The following is an 18,544-nucleotide window of genomic DNA, read 5'->3' on the forward strand; positions in this document are numbered from 1 at the left end:
CTATGCATTACATTTCAACTTTTTTTGCTGCTAGTTTTCAGTGTAGTTCTGATTTGTGACAACATTTTATAAGATATTATATTATCTATTTAATATATATATTAAAAAATCTTATCCTTCAGAAAGTAATACACCACTGAACTACTGCACTAGAACACAAAGTTTTCTGGATTTCCACGGAAGCAACAATGCAAAGAGAAATAATTAAGTGCCATCAACAATTTTATTTTGTGCTGAAGTGTTCATCATTACCAGATTAGAAAAATAAAAAAAAGGTTGTTAAAAATGTATTACCAATGAATTAAATTGCAACAATTTTTCTTCTACAGGATTGCAAATGACTCTTATTATTTTTTAAATGTCAGAATAAAAGAGTAAAATGAACACACAAAAATCTTAAAATTTTGAAGCAAAAATTATGTCACAGATTGGACAATGAGAGAAAAAGGGTTTTAGATTAATTTTGTTTCGGTGTTATCTTGTTTCAAAAATATCAATAAAACAAGTTTTTTAAAAGAATAAGTACTTTAAACTTCTTTACTCTGAGTGACTGTCCTGCTTTCATTTACTACAAAAAAGTTAGCCTTGTATTGTATGAAACAAAATAAATGTATATTAAAAAAAAAGTTAGCCTTACTCATGTTCTTTGTTAATGTTATGTCTAACATTACACATGTTATTTTAACAAGAAGTCATAGACATCAAAGACCCTCAGAAACACACACATGCATATATGCACAATGCATGCACCCACACACTATGTTCCTGAACTCCCATTAAAACAATTTCCAAGTTGAAGATTATATCTCAACAGTCATCGTTCAGTAAGGATCACATTGTTTAGGTTTTGAATGATGAAATTCTGTGAATTTCTAGCGTTAGAGGGCTCAGTTGTTTTAGTTATAACCATGCATGGATCTCTCGGTATGGTATACTTTTGCTGTAAAGAAAATTAAATGTAGAAAGTACAGAAAAAAAATTATAAGACTGAACAAAATTAACTGTTAATTATGATTTAAAGTGATAAATCATAATATAATCAGGACAAATGTTCTTCGTTAGTATCACAGCATTAGAAGTGCAAATAACTTTTTGAGAGTGTGTATATATAATAAAGAAGTGTTAATAAAAAGGTTAATAACAAACCACACCAAGCTACCATATTAACTTTGTTGTGATAGGTTAAAATATAATAACATGCTTTTTTAAAGAAAGCAAGCAAGACCAACTTGGGTGAAGCCTGTTGCTTGTTAATAAGCTTTCTAAATGAGCAAAAGCACAGACATTTGATATGCTGTCCATTTCAAGCCATAATAAAACAAAAGAAAGCTTCTGACATAAACAGATTCTATTACTCACTATCTGGTTTCCCTTTGAATCTAGAGGTGTGACCTGAGGGGTTAACGAACATGTGTAGAAAGCCAGTCAAACAAGGAAAGTGTTCAACATATTATGAGGAGCAAATCAAAGATGTCTAAAAAAAAATAAACAACTTCAGTAACCTCAAATAAAATGATTACAGAATAGCCTTTAAAGAAAATGTGGTTCAGCCATTGGAAAAAAAAATAAACAACTGCAGACAAATGCAAAAGCTCATGCTCTGATAACTGAGTTCTTGCTGCTTTAAAAACAAATTGTAACTTTATGGTCTTCATGATCTTGTGTCACAAATTTAAACTTTTATGTAAACATAAAACAAATAGAAAATAAGCTGAATTTATCTGGAAGCCAATACATCTGTATTCATTTACCTGTTTCATTGCATCTGGGGTATGGGCATAAAGCAGGCTGCTATTGTCATTATGGGGAGTTAGCAATTTGGGTTAGAATTTCATGGGCAAGTGAGGGAGGGTGGAGGTATGGGTGAACATTTTTTTGAAGAAACTTAAAAATAATGGTAATTGGATAATATAATATTCAGATTAAGAAAGGACCCAATAGCCAAAAGGTATGAAAAGTGCAACCCTTTACATCTATAAAGAACCAAAATCTGATAATAGTTGGTCAGCTAATTCTTGGGCACTATATCTTCTAAGAGCACACTAATTTCTGAGTGTTCAAAATAACAGCTATCAGTATTTTTATGCTTAACAAAGGTAATATCCTCTAATACCCTTTTTTTCTGCACAATGTATTTTTTAGTAAAATTTATGCCATTAGCTAAAACTATATAATACTGCAAAAGAAAAGGGTAAGCAACTAAACATGATTTTACATAAGCATATATATATATGCATTAGCTATAATACAGTGTAAATGCCTAATGTGCACAATGTATGATCTACTTCCTGCAGGGGTTTTATTTATGTGCACGAAAGTTTTCCCTATTATTGCATGGATTTCCATTTCTCATAGATGATCAAAAAAAAGGCATGAGCTTCTACCAAAGTTGATAAAATCTTATATGAAAAGTATGTTTATTTTCTTCAATGCAATTTTAAAAACCACATTTATATATGGATTGACACGGTTAATATATTTTGTTTTTGACTTGCCTTTTGCCTTTGTGACAAAATTACTTGCATTTCTCTTTATTTTACACCTTAAAAGTAAGTTTCTGTTTCTTATCACAGCCAATGGCATAACACATTAATAAGCATCAATATAAACAGTAATAAATCAAACTGCATGTAGAAAATATGGGATACAAGAAGTACATTAAAAATACCAGGGTTTTCCATCCATAAAATGCAAGGGGTCTTCAGATCCCAGTTTTGGTGGGGGTTTTAGCCTACTTCTTTCAATAAAAATATTGCAGGTCTTATCAGTTAGGAGAAAAACTTGTCTGGTGCATCTGTCCTTGTGACCCTCTTACAAATTGACCTCTCTTCTTGTTCTTAGCTTACTGGAGGTCAGAGACTACAAAGAAACCCCTTCACTGTTACCACACTGGTCTTCAGAAGAAACCTATTCAGAAATCTAACACTTCCTTCTCTGCCACTACTCACTTTTGCAGTTTAATAAGCAGCCAATCTGTTGGTCTGAGCAGGCCCAATCTAATATCAGTTGTAAAAATTGTACAGCGCAGTTCAAGCTGCAAGACATTCAGATTCTGCCATCTACCTTGAGCTCGTGTTCACCTGACGACTGTACCTGTTATCTCTTCAAGTCTAGATGGGGTGCTTATGATCCTCTTAGGTGTAGAGGTTCTAGTTCTCTACCCACAGTCTGTGGTCCAGTTTCTGTGTCTAAATGCACAGTCTTGTGAAAACAAAACTGTTGAGATATGTGACTTCATCAATGATGGCGATTATGACCAGGCTTTCTTAAACATGGTGATTAACATGATGTATGAGGATATATTCTGCGTTCTGTGGCACGTCTGGTACTGGAGTAGGCCTGGCTAAGACCCCTTAAAGTGGTGCCATCGACCCTATGATTTTATACAAACAGCTTTCATCAACTTTTGGGGTTAGGAACACAGCACTCAGCTGGCTTGAATCATACCTCACCCAATGTACACTCGACTGGGTAGCTGCTGGAAATGTTAGGTCTAAATACTACTTCTCCTTAGGTATGGTGTTCTTCAGTGATCTGCATTAGGCCCAGTTCTGTTCACAAACTACCTGCAGTATTAATGACTTGTGGTTATTGTTACCATCCCTATGTGAATGATTCTCAGTTGTATAGTGCTGCTGCCTTGTTCAAAATTTCTGGTCTTGGTGAGATCTCAGAATGCCTTTTTGTTCAGAATTTCAAATCAGGCATGATTAGACCTCAAACCTAAACTGTTCTGTTTTCAGATCTCTGATGACAATAGTTAATGTTTTTAAATCATGTAGGCAAATTTTTTTCATATGTTAAGGAACTTTTAAATATGTTTCTGCACAATGGAAAACCCTGATTACATATAAAGTGTTCTAAGAGCCACACAGTACTCAAACAAGATGCCTTTAGCTGTAAGAAAATGTCTAAAGGCAATAATCCTTCTACAGAAACTGCTTTTTAAAAAACTGCATCAATATCTGAGGTAATAATACAACAACTAATGCATGCAAATAAGTGAAATTGTCATTTTTATTTTGATAAGAAGCTGAAATCTTCCACTTACTGTTAAGTACATGCTTGTACCTTTTCGAGAATACAGAAGTTGATGCAATTCACCATTTGCAAAATTTCCTGATATTTTCATTCGATCTGAAATCAAAAGCACCTGAATATTATAATACATCAGACACAATATATGACTCAAATTATGGTTCCATTAAACAGCATTAATTTTGTTTTAAATTATATTACTATTTATTGCATTTATTACTAACCTTTCCAAAAATTTAACTGTTCCACATTCAAACATTTAGTGAAATATTTCCCCTAGGCTGAATTACTTGCCACAGTCAAAGTAATGAACATAACATAGTAGTGAACCTTCACACATTTTGCTTTGAGTTTTTTGTTTAAATTATGCAAAAATGGGCCATGTACATGTAAGCACTCTCCCCCCTCCTCCCTGCATTCGAAACTATTGAAAACAAATGGTATTAAAATCTTAAAGATCTCTAGCGACTAATACAGCTCACATAATCCAACTCCCTGATTAGTCTCCATCAGGATGTTTCCTGCTGCATCTAATCTGGCCAGGATGTAGTCACCAGACCTGAAAAATGTTCCCTTATTACTACCAATTCTCTTATCATAAACTTACCCTTGGATCATAGAGACTTGTCATCTATCACTGTGGAAAATGTATACATCTATCTGAAAGACAATTCTGAAGATCATTCTAGTTTAAAATTTAACATCTTCAACATCCTTTATGACGTTCTAACATAGTGTTGTCGTTTAATCTAAGTCAGAAGTATAATTCATACATATTTTTCAATACATAGCTCCCTGAAATCAAGTATATGTAACCAGCACGTCAGTCCCTGATGGCTAAGTAGGGGTGGGCTAGTCGTACAAGAACACAACAAAGATGAAAATTACCGCACAATGTAGATTTTATTCAGTCTCACTAGGGGGCTGGCCTGCCATCTCTCCACTCTCACTTCCAAATCCAAAAAGCCTCTCTAAACTGTAAAGCTTCACTACTTATTCTATCTTAAGTCGAACGTTCCAGAACCATCCACTCCCTTTTCCCACAGTCTCGTCACGACCCTTCTCACGACCCCCGTGGTCACCCCCACCCTGCGCTATCTGGTAACGGTATCCCCAAGTGGCTCAGGCAACTTCGTAACTTTTGGTGTAACAATAAACCCAGTAGCCAGCAGCCAAGAGTGGGCAGTTCAAGGCTGGCTATTACACACGCAGCTGGCATGAGAAAGGGACAGTCCTGGGAGCTGTTCCACCCCTACCCTCTACAAAGACATAACTTAGTACAGCACTAGAGTGCTACATATAACATTATGATGTCTTGTAACAGTCTACAGGCATCTTGCCATCATCCGCCACTTACTGAGAGCTCTTGACATAAATGAGTGCCATATCCACACGCTGTCCCCTTTCATTTGTTGGTAGAGGAAGGTTTGTTTTGAAGGTGAGTGTCACAACCTCTGTTGTGGTACGCTGAGCTAGCAAAGGCAACTCAAATTTGTGCTGAATGACTGACAGTCCATTCAGCAATGCTGATGCTTCTGAAGAAACAAGAAATCATAGCAGATAGGAAATTGCAATTATAATGATATCCGATGGAGTAGAACTATGGAATTAAATGGAGTTCAATGCTCAAGAAATTAGTGACTGCATACATACTAATTACATATAGTACTATGTATCATTTTAGTACAATAAAATCAATTTTATTACTCCAAGATCAATGCACTGCACTTCAGACTAACAGTGTGACTGTTACAGGAAAACGTCTTACCTTTTTCACAGTGTACTCCAGAGAAGTCACTGTTTGAGCAATCACATGAGAAGTTTCCATATTTCCAATATTCAAAGCACTCTCCATGATTTAAGCATGTATTTGCTTTACAACCAGCCACACACGATGGAGTTAAATCTGACAAAACAAAAATCACCAGCCATAAGAAATTAAAAGGCTAAACAACAAAATTTAAGTGCTTGTTTTAATAAATGCCTAAATACAACTAGAAATAAAATAATTGGTCAGAATTATAATTCAGCCATCTTCAGCATGATCAATATACAATATTTATGGATCACCTGTGATGTTATCCCTGCCTTCTATTCCATGAGCTAGTTCTATCTGAATATCTCCCATACGCATGCCACGAATGCAGCCTTTCAAGAAAGGTGTTGAAGTTCCCCCATCGTCCACTCCACCCACATATAAACGTATAAAAGGCAGTGGTTCTTCATAGGTTCTGGTGATAAAAACAGTTTCTGCAAGAGAAAGAGACAGAAAAAAAAAATAAATTGATATAATTATGGACAAGAAATAAGCTATATGACACTATGAATGATTGCAGCCTTTTTTAAATTTCTTAATATGGTTTTAAAGAAAGAAGTGAGTAGTAATCAGTTAGTTACCCAATGTTTTTGCTGATTGTTTAATCATGTACCCTGTTCAGTTGTGCAAATGCATTGCAAAAATTCTGTTTTTATCTTATTTACCATCATTAAGCAGCGTATGTTTTTTTGTGAAAAAAGCAATTCCTTGAGAATATAGCATAAAAACAGGCTTCAGTCACAGAAGTATAAAGAAACAAACCAAAATGTCACCTTTCTTTATGCTGTCTTTAAATGGATCCACAGAGTAGCTCCTGAGCTTCATTCTTCTGAACTCTATTATTTGTGACTGGTCACCATATATAAGTTTTGTATTGTTGTAGTAATTCTGAGCAATTATTTGTTTCCATTCTCCATCATTTAATTTATCTGCAGATAAAAAAAAATGCTTATATTATTTCACTGCTCTATACTAAAAATATACAAACTGATGCAAATTCCCAAAAGTAATCATAATTCCTCCATTGAATGTATAAAATACAATAATTAGGTAATAAACTGTTCAAAATAAAGAGTGAAAGCAGCATATTTTCCAGGAAATGTGCATAGCATTGTCACATATATATATATCTAAAAAAAGAAATACTAATTTAAGGGAGAAGAAAAAAAGACATGAACTAAAATCTGCTTTAAAAAAAACTACAAACTAAAATTTTGTGCTTCCAAAAATCAAACTTTCTAAAACTCAGTACTAATTATGTGTCACTAGAGGATACTGCACTCAAGTTTTGTTTTTTAAAATAATTGCAAACATTTTCACTTAGGTTTGCTTACCTTTACCCAACTCACTATAGCCTCCATTATCAAACTATCAAAAACAGAATTTCAAACCTGCCTTGCACTGTAATTGATCCCCTGACAATGGTGTGGAAATTATTGTAGGTGAAAACAATGGTCTTCTCCTGGTGCAGTTCCATTTGCAGAAAGTTGGAGAGGTGGTCATAGGCATACATCAGCAATGCATCTGCCTGTTGTGTGCGAAAACTCAGCACAACAGTTTTGTCCAAAATATCAGAATACTTGCTGAGATCATAAAGCAAGTAGGAGTTGGGGCCACCACCAAAGGTCACTGCATCATCATTGAGATCTGAAAAATCAGGAATTTGATGTTGATTTCAAGTGTCATTTATTTCTGAAGAGTTCTCTAAACAAAGAAGTTTTTAATACTCTTATAAAAATATGTAAAAAATAGGAGAGGTGGAAAATTTTTTTTCATGAACAAAATGCTAACAGTACTTTGGGTTTGGCAAACAACATTGAGACAAATACAGAAATCAAGAAAAAGAGGTTAGGTTTACTCACTGCGCTCACAGTTCACACCTTGATGAGCCCAAGGATCTTGACAGATGCAAGTGTAGTTGCCCCACTGTTCTTTGCATGTGCCTCCATTTTCACAAGGATTGGGCCAGCAAGATGATCGACAGTCTGCAGACACTCCACTAGTGCTAGGAACAGAAACATTTGTTTAGTTCAAGTTTGTATACTATTTTGAATGATCTGAAGATACTCTGTTTTAAAAACTCAACAATTTGTGGCTGTCACCTCTTCCACAGTCTTAATTATGCAGATGTGCTTGTATATTCTTCGGGTTTGTTATTAAGTGCTAAAATAGTAATATCATATAAGCTGAAAAAAATGTAAATGTAAAGAGTCCTATAGCCTAGACACAGGGGCAATGCACCATATTTAGGGTCTAGCTACTCTAGCATATTGCAGCATATTAGGGTCCAACGCTCTTCTTCTTCAGTTTTCTTCTTCCCTGATAAATCAAGTACCCACTCCTACAGAGCAGGGGTTGGCAAGGTAAATTTTCTAGCTGTGGGTCTAAGCAGGCCTTCAGTCAAGGACACTTTTCTCTGTAACTACCAGGCTATATTCCTCAAATGCTGAGAAGGACATGTAATAGGCCCTTGAAACCGGTTTCAACGTCTTGCAAAAGGCACATTATACACAAGATTGATCTATGATGTCAAAAACCAAACCAAACAGTTCAACATTCAGCAGGCAAAGGCTGACTTTGTTTTAATGCAAACCACAAGCTAAAAATCAATAAAGATCCATAACACAACAAGGAAATACACTGTGCAGCATTCAAAAATAAAAGGCTGACCTTGTTGTGATGCAAAAGGTAGGCAAAAAATCAATAAAGGTCCAAAGCAACATATTTGAACAGCTTACTTCATGCAATAAAGAAGGCAATTGGTCTTAGCTTTGCTCCTGCTCTCAGAACTTAAGCATGGTTAAAACAAAGCAGAACAACTGCTTTAACCAAGAATGTTCAACAGGACAGTTCCAAAAGTTATGGTTTCAACAGCTGTAATCAAATATACCAAACCCTTGACACAATTATTTGGTACTGAAATAACAAGTAATAAAACATTTTACAGTCATTCAAATAAAAACTAAAGGCATTAGCGCAACACCTACCTCCCATCTATGAACTGTGTAAGTTCCACAGCTTTACCATTGTACATAAACCCTCGGATACAGCCAGTAAGTCCAGGTCTGTTTTCCCCTAAACTGCCTGCAACACTGAAAAATAGTGGATACTTTAATTTGATTAGAGCTGTTACCCATTTTGTACATAAAAAGTAGTCAACCATGATACCAACATTGAACAAAAAGAAATAATGTCTGTTTTGTACTGATGTCATTAAGAGCTCCTACAATAACGATTAATTCAAAGACATAAGACTGAAACATTTTCCATCTAGGAAAAAGGTTTTTATCTTTGGTGCTTACTGCTAGGAAAGCGATCAAGCATGTCAACATGCTTGGTAAAGAAAAAAGAGTTTAATGCACACACTTACTGTGAAGGCAGCCCTCCTACATAAAGCATGCCATCATAATCGACAACTCCATTGATGGATGTGTCTAGCCGAATAAGTCTCTGCACTTTATCAAGCCCAAGCCGAACATCAAATGGGTCATGATCAACACTTATCTGGTGCCAATCACCTTGGTTCAATGAGGTAGACATTCTAAAAACTTCCCTTACTACAGTGCCATTGATCAAGAAGTAAAATTCAACTTCTCTGCCTGAAAACATAACAAAACTTCTAAAAAGCAAACACACTTAAAAACACACAAGAAAAGACAAAAAAAGCATATAAACAGTCATTACCTGGATCCAAGGGATAATACCAGAATGATTTTAAGTAATGTACATTCTTAAATTTAGCTACACACGAGGGCTAAGTGAAAAGTTAAAAAGGAAATTCACCCTCCACTTTTATTCAGTTATAATGTCAAGTGCCAAAAGCTGATTACTGGAAAGTTGATAAAAATTAGCCTTCCCATGGAGAAATGCACAGGTTATTAAGCAAAGATATAAAGGCCTTAAGATACTTTTCATTAAACAAATCTACTCACTTGAAATGATCTTGATGGTGAACCTGTTGCCTGTATCTGAATTACTGGAAGTCTGCATGAGAATGAGAGCATTGTCTTGATGTGTTTTAAACTGCAGTCTCAATTCACCATGATTCCAAGTGTCAATCTTCAAATGACTTTCTGAAGTTGTCAGGGTGATGGAACTGTCCAAGGGCTGCAGCTCTGACAGATGATCATAAATATTGGGTTATATCTTTATAATGAAATGGTCTCATAAACAATGGGGGTATGCTATACTAAATACATCAGACAACCTTTCCCACTGCGTCATCCACAAACCACAACTAAAAAGTAAATATGATCTTTGTCACCAGCCTAGTTCAATAATTTTAATTTTTAAACAACTTTCTTAATAATAATGCTTACTTGTGAAAAATTCTACATTAACAACTAACACGGATATCACCCCAAATAATTTTTTAAGCATTACCACAAGCTCTGATTTCATCTCAACATCATATTAAACTACATATCTCCTCAGCTATAAGTACCATTTCCCCAACACACAAGTGGTCCAAGAGTCATGTTGGCATAGCCTTGATGGTTCTGTAGAAAAGTCATTTCCAAAATAGGAAGCTGTTCTTTAATGCGGCTGAATCCCTCATCTTTCCTGTGTTTCCTGTTATCTGCTGCAAATCAGGAATCATTGTGTCAAAAGAAGAGAGGCAGTCATACAACTCTTTTTAAAGAGAAATACCTAATAATGTCTTAAAACTTTCATCTGTAGTCTTTAAAATGTCTGAAAACTTTGATTAAAACATGCATTCTAACTTAGCAGTAGTTATAGCAGCTAGAAGCAGATAAACCAGAGAATATATGCCACTTACCAATGTCACAGTAACATCTCTGTCCTTCACAAAGGTTCTGTGAATGACAGGTACAGAACCCAGGTTGTACTCCTCCCAGGTAGTCCACAACCTCACCACCAACTGCTTTAAACCAAGTTTTCTTCCCAAGCCTTATTGATGCACAAAAAACATAAAAAAACTCATTAAAACTCAAGAAAGGTACCACATGTTAAGTCTTTTTTTTCATCTCTGACTGCATAAATATCTTTGTTCTATGCAAGTTCAAGGACATAATGATCAATGAGCAGAAAACGAAGCACACTTTTTGTAATTAAAGTAAATGCATAAGACTGAAAACTTTCTAGGGAACTGCTACAAAAGAACAAATTAAAACACAAACAGACCTGAAGAAATTACAATTTTTGGCAAAATACATAATAAAATTAGAAAAATACTTACAGAATAGGTGACTGTTCACATTCATATTTGAAATATTGCTCACAAGCTGCTGAGGCTCGTGCAAGGTCAATTAGCTGGCTTCTAGTCATATCCCTGCAGCAAATCAAGTACATACAGTTTTTCAAGGATTCAGCCAATAATATCACTACCACTTAACCAATACCACATCCACTACAACTTTTTCTAGTTTTCTCTTCTTACTTGTGTTATTCTGTCAGCTGCTAAGATTATTTGCATTTATTATTCAGCAACTCTTCGTCTAAAGACAAATTAAAGGTGTGAATCAAACTGAAACCACACCACAGTGTTTTTTTTCAGTTTTAGTCTGTGTGCAATACGATAAGGCTTATTACTACTCTTGGTGATGTGGCATCGAGACATATAGTAGCATCACCAAGATCAACAGTGAAATTTCACAACTATGTCAAAATCTTTTTAATACCATTTAATGGAAAAGTGTATGCTCTTTCCCCATGCATAAGTTTACTCTTCAATCACATCAACACTTTATAATTATTTCAAAATCAATAAAAACATAACAGCTCACACACCTGAGGGCTCAATAATGGTGTTGACAAATACACATCACTGTTTGCTCTTCCTACCTGTATGTAAGATGATACTGCCTGTCTTCTAGCAAAGGAGACCTGACAGCTGTGCTGGAGGCAAAATTGTGATCTACTATTGTTGCTCCAAACAGATTGTCATCCTTTTTCACTGACATTTCGCACTTAACATATGCAGGACCCAAAGGCCCAGTGCCATCTACATCAATGAGATAGATGCCAGATTCTGTGTGTCCAAATTGGAAGTAGTCATCACAGTTTGATTTATATTTGGCTGCAAAAATTCAGTAAATGTCAAATTTAGATATTTACTTGGCTTTAAAAGAGAAATTTTATGTTGTGTTACCATATCTGCATAAGAGATTTATAAAGTTTACACTTTTTAAACGCATGTATCACTTGTGTGTTGTAGAAATATACTGTCAAAACAAGAAGGGAAATTAAAGAATTAAAAAAAAATATTTTCAGACCCATGTAAAGGTTGTTTTTGCTAATACTGATCTAACTTAAATTTTTATAAAGAGGCTTTTTAGAAATTACTCTATCAATTATATTGTTATGTTATTTATAAAACAGATGAATTTTTTAATTAAAAAAACCCCCCAGCTAATTACTCAACATTATCAAACATTTTAAAACTTGATTTAATGTTATCTTCTGTGTGTAATGTTTTTCAATGAGATATATTCCTAAAAGTGAATGATATATAATCAAAAGTATATAAATATATTCACATATTGCTGAAAATACACAAGTATCTCAACAATGGCTTTTTGTTAAGTGTTTAAAATATATATATGCTCCCAAACTATAGGATTTCTGAACTTGAAATTCAAACACGCAGGATTTAAAACTCATGGCCATGCAGTGATTGGATAGTGAATAAAGGCCTCATCCTTTAGAGTGGAAGTAAATGCATGGTTGTGCTTTTCTGGATTCCATGCCTTAGGTACAATGAACCACTTTCAGGTCATTGATCCTTTGGGCAACTAGGCTATGGTACAAAATATGGGATTAATAATACCATGTAACACAGTAATTCTGGCAGCTGCTGCTTTTTCCCCTCTCGTGAGCATATCACTGATATGTGCTCTGCTCTCTCTCTCTCCTGCTCGCTTGCTATGTATACAAATAGTGCAAGAAAGCTGGGAAATAAGACATAACTGCTAGCAATATGAGGAACAAACTGGGAAAAACTTTAAACTCAAAAATCAATTAAAATTTTTTTTTTTAGTTTCCAAAAAAATTGAGTTTGGCATTTAAAATGATCACATTAAAAACAAACAAATAACAATACTTACAAAAGTGGCATGCTTTCCCTTCATAACTGTTGTCTTGACAGTTACACTGCACACCGTCCCAGTCAGAAAGGCACTCACTGCCATGCTCACAGAAATTATTTAAGTTGCAGTAGTCTATCAAGTAGCAGCCATCCAACTTTAATCCCACAGCATCATCTGACTCTACTACAGTGATTGGGTCCAAAACGATACCCTGGATTTTGATTTTTTCCATGCATCCAACATATCCCTCATGCTCTGAAAATCATGTAATTTAAAAAAATTCCAAATGTCTTTAACAAGATGAAAAAACAGTTATGCCCATTAAGTCACAGGACAAAGTTCTTTGTTAATTACTGTTAATGAAAAAGATTATTCTTCTCTACAACCACCATAAATTGTTGTTGTTTCTGCAGCTTCAGGTGCTGATGTCATTTTGGTTGCAAGGACAGCTTTCGGTTCACATTCCTTGTAAATGACACTGTAAATCTTATTATTCACCTTTAATCTAATATGATGGTCCATAAATGAATGGTAAACTGATAGGGAGGGAAGTGCACCAACATCCTATCTTACCTCTAACATGATAACACTTGCAAAGCTTTGAAAGTGTTAGGTGTAATGGCACACAGTCTGTGTTCATGTCCTAGGCTTCCCACCATTTGATGTTAATAAGGCATACAAACATCTAGGTTTGTTTTTGTAAGTGTCACATGTTTGTTCAGTGATGCAAATCTTTCCACATGATGGGAGGGTACTACAGAGACTGGATTTTTTCCCCAGTGCATATAATCAGTTCTACACAGGGCAAACTGTCATTAGTAGGGTAGTTAGGGAGCACAGACTGATAATGCAACTCTCCTCTTTGATGCCAAGGCCAGAACAAATCAATAATTACTGGGAACTAGAAATGATTTATGAAACCAGGGAGCAAAATTGCCTATTGCTCATAACAATTCTTGAAAATGGATTGTTCATTTCAATATAAATGATACGAAAATAAAATTGTATGGTTCATGCATTGCATAAATTTGGAGTGATACAGATTAGCATGTCCCATGGAAAATATAAATGTAAAAAACTTTGCAAAAGTTGCATCGAATATTAATAATCCTCATGTAAAATGTTTCAAAAGCTGTAGTTTTAATAACAATGTAAGTGATGATTACATTTTGTTTCTTTTGCATGTTACTGGATCACATGAAAGTCGATCCTTGTTTACTAAGAGCTGATCAAAGCAAACCATATCAATCTGCTATGTGATTATAGAACATAACATAGAGACATTTATCCATTCATTTGTCACTTCATATGAACTACAGCATATGCATCCCTGTTACCATGGAAATAATATTCTGCATATATGCACATGCTAAATGACCCAAGCTAATCCATATCTTAAACTGTGTGTGCATATTCACCTTTAATCAGAGAAGATGTAGAGATTATTAATATATAGCATTTATGAACTGGATTAGTTCAAGCTGAAAAATGTTTGCATGATATAATGATGATAATACTGCTGATGTTGAATAAATCACTATGTCTAATTAAGTTGCTATGAAAACTGCATTAACTTCATTGATGTCAGTGCAATATTCATATAATTTTAATGTCTTTAGTAGTAATCTGTCATTTGCACAGCTGAAATTTTTTTTTTTGTGTGTTAGTAGGGTGGAAGTTGTAGGTTGTTTGGTGCTGATATATATGAAGGCTTTAATTAAGACTTTTATGAGGTCCCTGGGCTATGGACCATTTTTTAACAGGAAAATATAACTACATATGCATAGACTCAAACATAATGTTCCTTTACTATATAAGATGGAAGCACACAGACAATAAAAATGTTTTAATCTAGCAGGAATAAACTACTAAACAAAAACATTTATAATGTCATTATCAAAAGTCATACTCACCTTTATATCTGCGCAATCCATAACCAAGAATCACTTGTCCCCTGTGCTCCAAAATTTTTTTGTATCTCTCAGTGCTCCTTGAGAACGAGTCAACTTTCAGATGAGCAATGCTGCAAGGTCAATAAAAACTTTTAAAAAATTATAAATTTATGACATCAGTGAGCTCATATTCTGATAAACTCTAAAATACTTTTGAGGTAATGATAAAGGAGGTAGGGAAAAGGAGCAGAAAGTATTTCCATTTCATATTTTTCCGGGGAAGACTTGCGCAACTAAAATTTGATACTTTTATTACATGTGCTTTTTTTCAAAAAAAACAATGTCACTGAGATAATGCCAGAAGTGTGCAATGCAAATGCCAGAACTACTCACCTAACTTCCAGCTTAACCTGCATACTGTGCCACTCTGCATCATTCACAATAATGGGTAAGGTGATGTTTACATGTGAAGAATTCTCTCGAATGGATGGAATAAATACCATCATTGGCTGACCCTGACTAATCCATACCTGAAATTGTGTGTGCAAGTTATATTATTCAAACTCAACTATGTTGCATAAGAGTAATGTCTAGCTCTAAAGTATGGAGAACACAATGGCAATTCTTAATATAGCTGTCCAAGTGAGGCATCGACAGGCGTGTTTGTCCATCAGTTGTATTTGTAACAAATTTTCATGGTACAAAATGTTTCTTGATTAATAATGTTAAAGAATGCACATGCAAATGCATGTCTAAAAATTCCAACATACCTCCAAAATACCATAATCATATCCACTTCCTCCCTCCTTGACTGACAAAAGGTCTACATAAAATAAAATGCTGTTCTTCTGCACTGTTCTAAATGAAAAATCCACTGTTAGGTTTTGGCTCCTTGAACCAATTGTCCACTGTAGCGCTGAGGCAGCTTTAGGGAAAGAAATGGGTATGTCTCGTACAGGGCTACAGCCAAATGTTGGCCTCTCTCCTCCATGGTACTGGCAAGAATTGTGCTTTGCAAAAAGCTTGTACAAGACTGACTGGTCATTAATGTAGATGTTTTTCAGGCAGCCATTGAAGTTTCTGGTCACAAGTAGCCCTGAAGATAGAACCCAAGATACCAGACTGTGAAGGCAACCATTATTTTGTTCCCTCCCTCCCCCTCATTGACAAGAAATACAATGCATGTGTATAATAATGTCTCATTGTTGTACATACAAGTACTGGTATGTACATTAAACCTTAACCTGTAATATCTTATTTACATACAACCTCCTTCTACCATACATTAAGATAATTCTTTTTTTTACATCTTCATGCTTTCAGAGATTATTCATACTTTTCCAATGTTCACTTATCTAGATTCCAGCCCACCAAAGTAAATAGATGCTTTTGAAATGTGATCATTTTCAGGTCACCCAATTCTTGAAAACCAAATGATGTTGATCTAGGTGCAAGTAAAACATTAGCAAACAATCCTGGCAAATTATTGTTTCAGAACAGAAAGACTGAAATATTTTTATGAAAGGTAAGAGGAAAAGTACAGAGGAAGTTGCTACATATTCATAGCTCTCAGCAAAACGTATGGCATAACGCAGACAGAGAAAAAAAAAGGGTGGGGGGAGCCAAGTTTCTTTTAAGTTATATTTTTCCCTGGCTGCAGTTCTTGGCTTTGAAGTTTGGCTGTTTGCACCTTTTAACTCTTTCTCTCCCATCGTCTGCTTCTCTCTCTATGTGAGCTGTTTTGGCAACATTCTGCCAACCACTGCACTGATGGAAAACTATTTTTCATTACCATTCATCTTTACTTTGATTTCCTTTGAGGTGATATTAGCTTCTCTTGCTGACATTAGTAACATTTATCAACTCCGAAAACTGTTAGTTCTAATAAAGGTGTTGGAAGTGTTACACTTTGTGAGAAAAGAAACAACAAAATTAAATGTCAATTAACAGAATCTGTTAAATGTTCTTTTCCTACCAAACAAAAAAAAAAAAATAAATAAATAAAAATAACGCCGTGCCAGCAACACCAGCGGCATCACGGCGAGAAAACGGTGCATAGTGTCAAAGGGTCGTTAGGAAGTGAGGTGATAAACATCTCGACCGTACTTAATTATTCGGGAAGCAGCCTTTTTTTGTGAGGGCTGTGCGCATATTCTTTCCTACTCTTCTCTCCCAACCCTTTACGGGATCGGGTACCCTTTCAACAGCTGGGTCAAAGAGGGGATGGGGGATGAGGTGGGAGTATTCGCCACACAGTTATCGAACTGACTAGTGTGAGTGTGTCTCTGACAGGTGCTCTAACGACTTGGCTATCCGCTTCCCCTCCCGTTTCTCTTACGACGGTGGCTTTTAAAGACTACTCCCACCCTCCACAGATGCTCTAACGCAGGGGTCTCAAACACGCGGCCCGCGGGCCGAAACATTTTTGTGCGGCCCTCGGCCACGTCCGCGGTGTATATGTATGTTGTGCTTGGTGATTAATTCCCGCAGTGAAAATTACCCCCGTTATTAGTGACAGAGACAACGTCAACTTATTTTAATAAACTAAACTGCCTGTGCATGTAATAAACTACTCTAAATGTAATTAATAATTATAAAAACTATATTTTAGCATTTAACTGCAGTGACAGTAGTGTTCGTAAAATTTAATGAAAAAACATTTTCTTTTCGTGGTGCGGCCCGCTGACTGGCTGTTACTTTCCACTGCGGCCCACATGCTAATATGAGTTTGAGACCCCTGCTCTAACGACTTGGCTATCCGCTTTCCCTTCCGTTTCTCTTATGATGGTGGCTGGTAAAGACTACTCCTGTCCTCACACACACCACAATAAGAAGAGCTTGGGTAGGAACTACATATATAATTGACTTTAGTCTTTCAGACAGCATATGTTGGTACGTTAATAGCATTTTTTGGTGTTGCTGAATTTACATTTTTTTACGTCTGGTTAGTGAAGTATACAATAGCAAAATTTAACAGAGTAATAATGTGTATAAATGTCGTAGTGATATACAAAATATGCCTGCTGCTACAAAAATAGATTTTATGCTGTTGATATTTTGGCAAGGTTTTATTGAGTGCACTCGTTTCATATGCTATGGGTTGCTTGCTGTCTCCAAAAATCAATTTTCTTTTCTTGTAGAAACTTAAGCAGGAACTAGCCTTCAGTTTTCTTTTTTTTTTTTCATGATCTATTGCAAACAAAATATAACAAAAGAAATGTTTAAAAAATGTAACGATCTGTAGTGTCCGAAAATAGTTTTGCATATGGCTCTTTAACTTAATTAAATCATGATGCTTCGTATAACAATCAAGTACTGATACTATTAATTTTTTGGATAGACAAAATGCTAGTATTTAACTCTAACCCTAACCCTGTCCAGTTAAATATGTTACAGGACCATCTGCAAAACAGTGCGTATAGGTCAACCGTTTACAGTTTCTCTTTACAAATATTGAGGGAAAACGTTCTTGGATAAGCGATCTGTTTTGGTTTTTGCTCCATTTCAGGCTGACTTGGTGTGGCAGAGATAGAAAAAGGCAAAAAAAAAAAAAAAGTGTATGCTCTTACGAGTGCGTGCGAGATGAGATGCGTACTGTGGTAAAAGCCTTTGCTGGCGTCAACACACTATAATATTGTGTATATTATAGGAGCCTTCAGTCACATCAAGAGTGAGCAGTCGTCTCACTAGCATGACGGTATGACCAGCAGTGTCTAGGTTTTCATCCAGACTCGGAAGTGCATGCGTGT

General features: G+C 35.4%; 1 protein-coding gene across 1 annotated transcript in view; it reads right to left on the minus strand.

Annotated features, from left to right (window-relative positions):
• LOC112573675 (contactin-associated protein-like 5) overlaps positions 1 to 18,544 on the minus strand; it is a 51,301-nt gene that overhangs the window by 14,050 nt on the left and 18,707 nt on the right. The window contains 20 exon segments of the mRNA XM_025254245.1: positions 1,360 to 1,392; positions 4,052 to 4,137; positions 4,521 to 4,597; positions 5,396 to 5,573; positions 5,807 to 5,944; positions 6,109 to 6,288; positions 6,628 to 6,783; positions 7,250 to 7,501; positions 7,717 to 7,859; positions 8,842 to 8,946; positions 9,225 to 9,453; positions 9,787 to 9,969; positions 10,299 to 10,436; positions 10,635 to 10,765; positions 11,055 to 11,147; positions 11,660 to 11,894; positions 12,922 to 13,158; positions 14,817 to 14,926; positions 15,189 to 15,325; positions 15,566 to 15,891. Coding sequence (XP_025110030.1) covers positions 1,360 to 1,392; positions 4,052 to 4,137; positions 4,521 to 4,597; positions 5,396 to 5,573; positions 5,807 to 5,944; positions 6,109 to 6,288; positions 6,628 to 6,783; positions 7,250 to 7,501; positions 7,717 to 7,859; positions 8,842 to 8,946; positions 9,225 to 9,453; positions 9,787 to 9,969; positions 10,299 to 10,436; positions 10,635 to 10,765; positions 11,055 to 11,147; positions 11,660 to 11,894; positions 12,922 to 13,158; positions 14,817 to 14,926; positions 15,189 to 15,325; positions 15,566 to 15,891 — 3,167 coding nt within the window.

The sequence above is a fragment of the Pomacea canaliculata genome, linkage group LG10 (genome assembly GCF_003073045.1).
Source record: "Pomacea canaliculata isolate SZHN2017 linkage group LG10, ASM307304v1, whole genome shotgun sequence".
Classification (NCBI taxonomy): Eukaryota; Metazoa; Mollusca; class Gastropoda; order Architaenioglossa; family Ampullariidae; genus Pomacea; species Pomacea canaliculata.